We start from the raw sequence: 12,287 nt of genomic DNA on the forward strand, positions 1-12,287 counted from the left end.
AACGCCCTCCCACGCAGCGAACAAGCCCTAACTTCATAGAACGAATCAGTGCAGATGGTGATTAGTTCGGTCTCGTTCACCCAAACAATTCGTTCAAAAAGACCGAATCGTTCGCGACCGATACAACACTAATCTACAGTTCGTATTATTCCTCATTCTTCATTGGGAATTTATGGAAACTCTCATTTGCCCATTTCTTCTGTTTCCACAGCCTCTAAATTCACGTTCACTACGTTGAAGTTCTTCAGTCAAGACTCCGTAGACTGATGCTGCATTAAAGTAAGGTGGGAACTCGGTGTTTTCCAACCGCCGACAAGGAAAAACATAATTGGAGCGCCACTTGAACTGGGAGGCCCTAGTCGCGAAGTCAGAAATAAAAGTGCCCCAATTTCACGAGTTGCTTCAATCAGACGTAACTCGACAAAATGCGCTACCCAACGAAAAGCAGACTGTCAATAGTCAAACTAAAGAAGGGAGTTTACAGTTTGGTCTATTTACCTTAGCAGTCGTTTTTCCTCCAGTATTTGATCGCTTACAAGAAGGCAGGTTTGCTGGAGGTCACCATGTCTTTTGACGGCCAAAATAATAAAACGCCTGGAACGCTTTACGGTTGCAACTGGTACCATTAGCGTGAGTCTGACTTCCCACCTTCCTCGAATGCAGCTGAAGCACTCCTTTCTACTGTGGTCACATTACGCATTAAAAAAAAAAAAAAAAAAAAAAAAAAAAAAAAATTTAAATAGTCCCACTGAAATAAATGGATTACAGCAGTTTGGAGTGACATTGTGTTGGCCGCATGGGGATTTTGAACAACGATCTGCGTTTTGAATTAATTTTGCTATGTTAGATCTGTTAATTTAATTTTTTTTATTGACATGCTAGGAAGGGACCATTGACTTGCGCTAGCTTAGCCTCACTGGAGCCCTGAAATTAATAAATAACTAACAAACTGCACAGAATTTTTTAAAATCAACTCTACCAACTAAATTAACCCCCGCTAACTCGAAGATTAAGCCTAATGTAAAAAACATTCTGTACTTCCGCTTTAATGGTCTACTAACCATCTACTAAACTTTAAAGAACAGCAAATGGGTTGGAGTTAAATGTACAGAAATTTAATGTGATATTTAAAGTAACAATGTTTTATACCTCAAGATTGTTCCACCCACAGGCCTTTCTGTGTGCTGTACTTTAACAAAGAAACGCCACAGATGAAACATTGAACATTTTGGTTAACAAACTGTTCACAAACACTTAAAGTGCCTATGACAGCAAAAAGCATGTTTATTTCATATTTTCCGCTGTATTTTATGCTCCTGAATGAAATGGACCGCTTGGATGTGTGTGGAAGCGATCGATATATTTATTTAGTTTTTTGAATCCCGCGCCATTAAAATGAGCGACTTCCTGTTTTGACGAGGATTGCTAATGTGACATCAGCGGGATAGTCATCTTCAGTATACAGCCAATACTACAGTATGCAGAACAACTGCGGATTCAGCTGGTTTTGCGGATTAATTCGTTTATTTTTTGCATCACGCCAGTCCAATGTGATGTAGGCTTTTGTTGCTGCACCAGGGAGAGGCATATGAGTTTTTGGAGTTTCAAAGGTTCCCATTCACCGGTGGGTATTGGCCAAAACAAGCCCTACTACTGTGGGACAATTGGACTTGGTGAGTAAAAGTGAGGAGGTGAGTAAAAATCGTGTTTTGTATAATGTCAAATAGTGGGATCATTTTAATACTTTGGTGGCTTGCAATTTGTGGCTGACATGCACCTTGTCCACTCGGCCGACGACCGGCGGCTTGTCGCACATCCCCTCTGCCGGGAGAGCACTATACTCGGCTTATTGCCGTTTTTCATGTGCCCGGTGTTCTGTCAAATTTTCCACCCAATCAGAAATTGCAACTTTGTTTAAAAATGGCCACGAATACAGCGAAAATATCATTCGGGAGGTGCGAAAGTAAAGGTGAAGTCGACAGTTTTGACCATTATGGAGTAATTTTGCCATGTCGTACTGAATAAATGCATTTTTATTGTTTCATATTCCATTTAGCACAAGACTGTTATTTGTCATGACCATACCATTTATTTAGCTATTGGGGGAAAATGCTTGGATAAAAATAATATCCTCTAAAAATATTGGAGTAGAAAGACTGAAACAATGACGTTTTGCGGCTCTTTTCGTCGCAATTTCCTCGTTCTGAATAATTCCCCTTCAATGCGCTAAATAGTAAAACAGATGAGACCATTCTCCGTCCACCTGTTGGGGACGCTAGAGCCCTATAATGGTAGGCGTGGCTAACCGGCAGATTAAAAGACTGATTTCTCGTCATCTGCACTTTGCCAAATTGTTGTATATAGTCGAATCGTCTCAAAATATGATTCTTATTCACATAATAATGCTATTTAAGACTTTTTTTCTCCTGTCATACGCACTTTAAAGTATCAAATTATTGTACATCAACATTGTTCCACCCATAGGCCTTTCTATGTGCTGTACTTTACCAACAAATGCAACAGATGAAACGTTAAATATTTTGGTTAACAAACTGTTCACAAACACTTAACAAGTCAACAATAAATCATTTATTAGCAGTTTACTAATTATCTATTAACTAGTAATAACTTTTTAATAAAGTGCAACTAAACCTATTTTGTTAGTACATGTCTATATAATATTGCTCCAGTAAGGTGCTCAAGACACACAGTCATCAAACCCATAAATGTAGCAAACAAATAATATGTAAATTAATTCTTTGTAAATAAAACAAAATGTACAATGCGAAAAGATCAAGAACAAATGACAAATGCATTGATGTACTATTGGTTAAATAAAAAAAAATAAAAAAAAAATCTATATACATACCACAAGCTGAGCATGACCATTCTGAAAAGATCCACCAGAATCCCCATTACCATCTTCTTGGCGATCTACCACACGGCACTTTACAGCCTCCTGAACCTGTTTAACACAATACAGCTCCTTGCTTTATTCTGATGTGTTTTGATGATGAGGATGAAGCTTTTTATTTCGAGCGTTTTATACATGATGTTCAACACTTCCTAAACACTGTTGTCCCCATGGTTATGTCAAGGTACCTCTCTTCGCAGGATGCAGTGCACCATGATAATAACAAAGCCTTCCATGGAATCAAAGACCGCAAAAAGAATCTGGAACAGTGCAGAGCGCCGATCAGTGATGGCAAGCACAGCTGACATCCATGTGAGAGCCAGAAGGGGCAATACCACACAGGAGCTCCAAAGTGATGCCCTGCAGGATGAGAGAAATACAGCAGTCAAAGACAGTAAACTGAACTAATGCATAGCCATTGAAATATCATGGTTTTCATAAGCGTCGGAATATCTACTTAAACAATGAACTGTTTTGACCACACAGTAACGTTGACATTTTACCACTTATAACACTGAAAATAAGGATACAACCCTGTTTCCAATGGAATTAGGATGTTGTGTTAAGAAAAAAAAAAAAAAAAAAAAAAAAAAAAAAACAGAATTCAATGACTTGCAAATCATGTTGAACCTATATCGAATTGAATACACTACAAAGACATTATATTTATTGTTCCCAACTGATATACTCTGTATTTAGAAAATAATCATGAACCTAGAATTTTATGGCTGCAACACGTTCCAAAAGAGCTGTGACAGGTGGCAAAAAACACAAAGGAAGTTGAGGAGTGCTTTTCAAACACCTATTTGGAAGACCTCACAGGTGAACAGGCTCATTGGGAATGGGCAGGTGCCATGATTAGATATTAAAGGAGCATCCCTGAATTGCTCAGTCATTCACAAGCAAAAATGGGGTGAGGTTCACCTCTTTGCGAACAAGTTCGTGAGAAAATTGTCCAGCAGTCAAGTTATTATAGTTCATTATATCATCAAAAGGTTACTGCACGTTAACGGCAAGGCCGAAAAACCATTAAATGGCAATGCACATGGTTAGAAATTCATTTCAACAGTGCATGAACGCAACACAAAGTATCTTATATTACTACCGCCACCGCACTCTCATATACATATTTTTTATAATTAATTTAAAAATACTATCATTGATGGTAGCTTCGCAAGTAATGCAAAAGAAACCATCAATATTATTCCTTCCCTTTTTTTTTTCAATGGTGTTTCTTCAGGGCGCCGCACAGCCCAAACCATTTGGCCTATCAGCACCGTAATACCGAAATGATTGGAATTCTCGTGCGACGCAGGGAATCTTTTGAATGACCCCTAAGTTATTGTTGGAATGGAAAGATAAGACAAAAGACGAATATATACATTCAACATACTGTACATAAGTACTGTATTTGTTTATAGAAAGACTTGTAGTTCTTAAAAGATAAATGTTAGTACAAGTTATAGAAATGTTATATTAAAACTCCTCTAAATGTTTTCGTTTTTATAAAATTTGTAAAATTTTCAATCAAAAAATAAACTAGTAGCTCGCCATTGTTGATGTCAATAATTACATTAAACTATGGCGCTTAAACCCATAAAATCAGTCGCACCAAAGCGCCAGCAGAGGGAGACAAAAAACACAAGTAACAAGTGGACGTGACACTGTTCTGTCATTTTAATCTGTTTGAGCGGGGCATGTGCATGAATTGCGTTAAATATTTTAACGTGATTAATTTAAAACATTAATTACCGCCCGTTAACACGATAAGTTTGACAGCCCTAATATTTTTATTGTAATCTATTGTACTTTTGTTATAAAAAGTATTTTTACGTAAAATTCAACTTTAAAGGTGAAAGCCGACTTGCGTGGAAATACGGGTTACGTTGCCAGTATAGGAACGCAACTTGGTCGTAACTCAAGGACTTCCTTGAATTGTAATAAATCATATTTACAATATTATATGTTCTATATATATAATATTATATTATTATTCGCTTATTATATTTATATTGGGGCTGTCAAACAATTAAAATTTTTAATCGAGTTAGTTACAGCTTAAAAATTAATCATAATTAATCGCAATTCAAACCATCTATAAAATATGCCATACTTTTCTGTAAATTATTGTTAGAATAGAAAGATAAGACACAAGACGGATATATACATACAACATACTGTACATAAGTACTGTATTTGTTTATTATAACAATAAATCAACAAGATGGCATTAACATTAACATTCTGTTCAAGCGATCCATGGATAGAAAGACTTGTAGTTCTTAAAAGATAAATGTTAGCAGAATTTTTATATTAAAACCCCTCTTAATGTTTTCGTTTTTAATAAAATTTGTAAAATTTTCAATCAAAAAATAAACTAGTAGCTCGCCATTGTTGATGTCAATAATTACACACTGCTCATGTTGCTTAAACCCATAAAATCAGTCGCACCCAAGCGCCAGCAGAGGGCGACAAAAAAAAAAAAAAAAAAAAAAAAACAAGTAACAAGGGGCCATGACTTGTGCTGTCATTTTAATCTGTTTGTGCGGGGCATGTGCGTTAATTGCGTCTAATATTTTAACGTGATTCATTTGAAAAATTAATTACTTAATTAATTGATTAATTAATTAATTAATTATTTAATCACAACATCATTCAGCCATCTTGGGAACCGCTTATTTTCACAAAGTCGCAGGGGTGTTGAGCTTATCCCTGCCAACTATGGGAAGTAGACGGGGTACACCCTGAATGGGTTGACACCAATCACAGGGCACAAGCAGAGAAACAACCACTGAAGCACGTATGCATACCTAGGGACAAATTTGAACGTTCAATCAGCATAGCATGCATGTTTTTTTGTCGGGATGTGGGAGGAAGCCAGAGTACCCAATGAAAACCAACGCAGGCAGAGGAAACACATGTAAACTCCACACAGGAAGGTCGGAGCCATCCAGGGATTGAACCCTTGATTCAGAACTTTGAAGGGGACCTTATAACCAGTCTTCCACTGCCATTATAAAATAAATGACTTAAAAAAAATATTTAAAATGTATTTAGTTAAATTCATTTCTGCCCCTGCTGCTGAATAAAAAAAATCCCTGAGGGAACACTTTATACACACGCACAGACACACACACCCCGTCTCATGCAAAAATAAATTCATAGGTTGAGAGCCTTGCATGAAATAAAGGGATAATATAACTGAAAATCAAAGCTTGTCCAAGGCACAAACAACAAAAATCAATGGTTACACAATCGCTGTTGAAGTTACCTTTTTACCTTTTAGCAATTGCTTAAATCAGGCTACCCTTGTTATGCACATGGGAAAAAATGTTTTTTTTCTTGATTGACTGAGCTTTCTCAACACACTGAGCACACTGGGCAATTGCAATAATAGAAATTTCTGACAGATAACGTGGCAAAAATAAATTCAGCGGAGCACAACACGCATGGCAGTTCTATGTGGCTACAGTGTAGAATATCTGGTTTATTTTCAAAATTCATGAAGTCGGATGGATGGATGGATGGATGGATGGATGGATGGATGGATGGATGGATGGATGGATGGATGGATGGATGGATGGATGGATGGATGGATGGATGGATGGATGGATGGATGGATGGATGGATGGCCGGCCATTCAGCCATCCATCCATCTCTACCAGATGTCTGAAGGGAGGCTTCGGATTTTGTTCCTGAAATCTGCTGGAGCCACTCTCCCAGTTTGGGGGTTGCTTCCCAAGTGCTCTCACTACCACTATAACGACCCTAGCCTTAACTTTCCACATGCACCTTTTCAGCCTTTGGTACTTCTCCAGCTTCTTGTGTTCCTTTTTCTAATGTTGGCGTCAGCTGGTATTGCCACATCTTTCACCATCACTTTCTTCAGCTTTGTCATGGCTAGCCATGAGGTATTTGTCAGCCTGGAAGCTGAGGTCCCACAGAAACTTGGCCATCTTGTTCTCATCCACCCTCTGTGTTGTGGCCTATTGGGATCTGGCCACTTCTCATCCATACTAGTTACAGAGGATCCTGTATAGTATCCCAGCCTCTTGGTTTTGCCACATCCTGCAACAATTTGCTGGACTGTCTCTTAACCATCTTTTCCCAGGCTGCACCTCGGTCTGATCTACTCAGGTCTTGGTCTCTACGGCCCTTGTACTTAGGGCTTCTTCTTGTGCTGCCATGATGAGTGCCTCCGTGCTGTTTGTCAGTCCAGAATGCTCTAGTAACTGGTAGATTTCTTGATGTCGGACACTTCTTCAAATTTGGGTTGTCTGCGCCTCCTCTTCGCACTCTCATGTGGTAGCTGCTGTCTGAGACATTCGCTTAGAAGCTTATCTTGCTGGGCCCATTTCTTATGTATTTTATGGATGTCCATATTTCATCGTGGTCTGTGGTCTTGACGCTCACTAGTCCTTGGTCTCCTTCTTTCCAGGGCATAGTCTCAGGGTGCTGGACTTCTGGTGAGAAGCTTTCTGGTCTTGATGTTTGTGGCTCTTATCTCCTTCTTTGGCCAGCTTATGGTCCCAGATGGGTATCTGATGACTGGTAGTGCGTACATGTCGATGGTTTGACACTTGCCCTCATCATTCAGCTGACTCTTCATGACTTGCTATATTCCCTGTAGGTATTTGATTGTGGTTGACTTCCTTGTGACCTTGTGTATTCTATTAGCCTCTGGGATACCAAGGTACTTGTAGCTGTCTTGAATACCACCTTTGTTGCCATCTCGTAGGTCAACCCCCATTAGTTCTAATTATCTTGCCTCTCTTTAAGACTATTTGGCCGCACTTTTCCAATCCAAATGACATTACTATGTCAGTAACTTTAGATCCTGGTTGTGTGGCTCATTTAGTTGATTTCTTGCTTATTCCTAGTGTACAGCTTGTGGTCATCCAGGCGAGTTGGTGGCTGATTGTTGTTATACTTTGGAATTCAAACCCGTAGTCATTCTTTGTGTTGAATCTAACTGTGGGGGTTGAGGTCTATTCAGAACAGCAGTGGTGATGGCGCATCTCCTTGGTATATACCGCACTTAATGCTGACTTTGGCAATCGACTCTGAGTTGGCCTCTACGGTTGTCTTCCACATCTCCATTCAGTTCTCTCAGGTTCCTGTTCAACTTTCCTGCACTTTCTTGCAGTGTTTCCTCTACATTAATTTTGGAGCGGCGGCCCATCTCTCCTTCGAATGTCTTTTTCATTATTAATTGCTAACTTATTGTGTATCTGCCAAAATTGTTAAACCAAGCGGACGTTAACGTGGACAAGCAACAAGGCTAACATATAATACAAATAGTGAATGTTTATGAGTGCAATGGAACGAATATTCAATGAGGTGGAAGATGAAATGAGCTATTCAAATAGGCAAAGCCAAGTTGAAGCATTTCATCTTTTACAGAATTAAATGTTCTTCCCATGCACGAATGAAAAAAACATTTTTGTTTTATACATCACCTGAAAGTAAATACATCGCTATTTCTTGCTAGCTATATAAATATTAGCCGCAGGATAGGGTGAAAAGGTCTTAACTAGCTTCGATGAGCACATGCAGAGTTTAAAGCCATGTCTAAATGTAGCAGGGTATTTAGCAAAGAGAACTTTTTCTGTGGCTTGGCCTATCATCCACACGCATATTTAAATGAGGGTTCTTAAAAATGTCATCCAAAGAGAAGATGTGCAAATTATGCGTTTGTGGTGCCATCATGTGGACACTGATAACCGAAGATTTAACTGTGGAAACGTCACTGAATGCGACAAACTTTGTTCCTACATCACACATGAGACCAATCTTCATATTTAGAGTGAATTAGACAGGTGCTTTTTTGCTTGCATTTATTTACAAACTCTTGCAGTGCTTCATATTAACGAACACATGCAAAGGATGAGGATATAATGAAAAATTATTTTTCGTGCATTGTTATATGATATGCAGGGATTTCTTGAGATTCTCTGAATCTTTTGATTATACGATGAACAGTAGATGATGAAATCACTAAATTCCTTAACTCATTCGCTAGCACTGATGTATATATGGTGTACATTTATATGCCCTGTTTAAATGTCACCCCTGCTGGATACAGTAAAACTCTTTTGATGAGATCCAAATACTCTATTGTTATGCAGGAAGTCTTGTGGTAAAAACATCATCTGCTTCAACTACCTCTACTTGCGACTGCCTCTACATACTGAATTTTCAGGTTAAGACATGCCTCGATGGGAAAATACTGCCTCTTGTTACGAAAAAAAAATTCAGGATACAAAATACAGTATGGCTGGTACTCACAGTTTACTGAACGTAACATACTTATAGCAGCTCTGTCATTGGCTATTGCCTAGCATTCCTGGCATCCAATTGGCTAAGCGAGACCTGTACTGTATATGTATGTATGTATCCCAGAGTCCTCTTCATTCCGTTGTCGTTCCGACAGCTTTACATGAGTGTATTCTTCACTCTATTCTTGGATTTTTACATTATGCACAAATTTGATTTTATATTTATAATGCAACAATCTAATTGTAACATGTATTTGTTACATGTTTAGATGCATTTTTTTATGCATTGTGAAAGATTTAGGTCTAAATTTTGAGGGGCTGGGAACGGATTAGGGCATTTACATGGAAAAATGTCTCTTCTTACAGAATTTTCAGGTTACGAAACTACTTCCAAAACCAATTAATTTCGTAAGTAGAAGTACTACTGTAACATGCACTGTATAGAACACCGGAAAGTAATCACTACGGTTTAGCGGCTTGATTTCAAAAGTGTTCAGCATGACTGGTTCCCTAATTTGGAAGCTCCTATGAAACAATGTGAAAAATTCCACCCATGTTGTCCTGTTTCTTAGCAGGGTTTCCCTTCTGGGTTTCGCATAGAACAACATTGCTACAAAGTGTTTCTCACATTGGTCTTGACAGCTATTGCAACCTCAAAACAATTTCAAATGACCGATAATAAATGAGTGTACACAAGGACTGCCCGCTCCCATGACTTCAGCAGTAATAGCAGTAGATCAGCTGAACCCTGACAGTTATTAGCAACAAAAAATATTTCATTACATATCAACAAATTCACTGTTTTTTTCCCATAATGTACGAGGATGAGTCAATAAGTATCTGCACTTTTGTTCAAATTGCTTGTATACTGACTGGTCACATTTTATGCTATGTCGGCTTCTTGATGACGCCACCCTCCTTGCTCGTGGTAAGTTTCTGCATCACCACCTCAATAAACTTTGTGTTTTGGGATTGAATGGTGGCTGCAGTACTCTCCATTTTCACCAAAGAACGGTCTAAAATCTGTTTTTTGTGGTTGAAATGTGTAGCAGAAGCTGAAATCCATAGAAGACTTTCAATACGATATGGCAATGTTTTACCATGACGTAGTGTTTTCCAGTGGATTGACCAGTTCAAAGTTTTAAAATGCTTTTGGGCAGGGGTGTCAAAAAAGGGTGTGACAAAATATCGAAATGGTGATATATCGTGATACATTGCATCCCAAAAGGTTATTGATACGCTCATGCCAAGAATCTAGATATAGCTTTAAAAAGTGTTTAAAAAATGTAAAATTTTTTTTTTTTTAAATAAATCAATAAATAAGGAACCAACAAGTTGCTACCAAAATCTTTCCACCATAATAGTGTCAAGTTAACTCTGTGGCTGCCAGTGAGGACGCTCGACACCTAATCCAATGTTCGTTCATTTGAGTGTTCACAGTCACTCTTTCCGATTTCTGGGGCATTTACAGGTCACTTATTAGTTATTTTGTAGAATACCCTTGAACGATTTCCTAACCAATGGAACAATAAGTTGGATCGCCATATCGTGAGATCAGTATTATCGTAAGCTTTGTATCACAAATCGTATTGTCCGCAGACCAGAAGTGGAAACAGACAGGGGGTCCAATCTGGCCCATTGGTTTTTCTGCCTGACAGTCAACTTGTAGCTCATTTATACTGTACATACAAAAGGATATGCTTTTATGTTGACATCTGCACCATAAAACTATAGACTTGTGATTTATGTGATTCACTGAGTGCACTAGTGCTGCGACAATTAAACGATTAACTCGAGTAACTCGATTAGAACAAAGCTTTGAAACGAAAATTTGCTGCTTGCAAGGATTTATTTAATTAGAGTAGCGTTGTAATGGTTTATTTTGAAAGTGCTTGTAGTTTTTTTGATTAGGGTACACTACCCTCTAGTGGCAGCAGTGAATATGCCATAACTCGTCTAACTTGGCTGGATTCAGCTGCTCCCTGTTAAGGACAACATATGGCTTAGGTAAAGTAAGTTTTTGTTTGAGCTAATATGTTTGTTTATGTATGAATTATTTAGTTTAGGAGTATAATTAGCAGTTTTTTGTGGGTATATGTGTTTGAACAATTTGTTAAGAGCATTCATTCATTCATTTTCCATCTCCGGTCGCGGAGGTGCTGGAGCCTATCCCAGCTAACTACGGGCAGTAGGCAGGGTACACCCTGAACGGGTTGCCAGCCAATCGCAGGGCACAAGGAGACATACAACCATTCACGCGCACACTCATACCTATGGACCATTATAGAGTGTTCAATCGGCCTACCGCGCATGTTTTTGGGATGTGGGAGGAAACCGTTTCTCCGGTTTCCTCCCACCCATGCAGGCACGGGGAGAACATGCAAACTACACACAGGAAGGCCGGAGCCCGGGATCGAACCCTTGATCTCAGAACTGTGAGGCGGATGTGCTAAACACTCAGCCACCGTGCCGCTGGTTAAGAGCATTGTGTGAAAAAAAAAAGAAAAAATTGTGCTTTTGTTGTCCTCATTTATTAATTTAATTTAATTTTATACCGTTTGAGGCTAAGCTCAGGTATTATATTTTTAAATACATGTATTGCTCTTGTGAAAGTGCAATTCTGCATCGTGTGAAAAAACACTAGGGCAGGGTTCACTAAATCCGGACCTCGGTGCCACTTTTCCTGTCTTGTTTTCCATGTCTCCCTCTTCCAACACAACTGAATCAAAATAATCAGGATAATTATTAGGCTTCTGGAGAGGTTGCTGATGACATAATCATTTGATTCAGGTGTGTTAGGGGAGAGAGACATGGAAAACACGACAGGAAAAGTGGCACTGAGGTCCGGATTTCGTGAACCCTGCACTAGGGATTTAATTTATATTTGTAAGTAATGTTCTTTTGCAATCTTAGCAAGCCTTTGTTTCACATCTCCTAAAATTTATTCTGCAACGCATTAAAAATTCCTAATCCGATTACTCAATTACTCAAACTAACTAATTGATAAATCGATTACTTAAATAATCGATAGCTGCAGACTAGAGTACACAACTAAAATTGTCTCACCTTCGTGTCTGCAGTTACATTCCTTTATT

The 12,287-nt window shown here is 38.6% G+C and overlaps 1 protein-coding gene across 8 annotated transcripts in view; it reads right to left on the reverse strand.

The window, feature by feature from the left end:
* Positions 1–12,287, reverse strand: part of LOC130914451 (adhesion G protein-coupled receptor B1-like) — a 428,372-nt gene that overhangs the window by 115,961 nt on the left and 300,124 nt on the right. For all 8 annotated transcript variants that reach the window (XR_009062924.1, XR_009062926.1, XM_057833647.1 and 5 more), the window contains 2 exons: positions 3,103–3,274; positions 2,870–2,965 (listed from right to left, as the gene is read on the reverse strand). Coding sequence is in view for 6 of the 8 variants with exons in the window: in XM_057833647.1 (XP_057689630.1) it covers positions 2,870–2,965; positions 3,103–3,274 (268 nt within the window). In the remaining 2 variants the exon portion in view is untranslated. The remainder of the gene's footprint in view (positions 1–2,869; positions 2,966–3,102; positions 3,275–12,287) is intronic.

The sequence above is a fragment of the Corythoichthys intestinalis genome, chromosome 4 (assembly GCF_030265065.1).
Source record: "Corythoichthys intestinalis isolate RoL2023-P3 chromosome 4, ASM3026506v1, whole genome shotgun sequence".
Lineage (NCBI taxonomy): Eukaryota > Metazoa > Chordata > Actinopteri > Syngnathiformes > Syngnathidae > Corythoichthys > Corythoichthys intestinalis.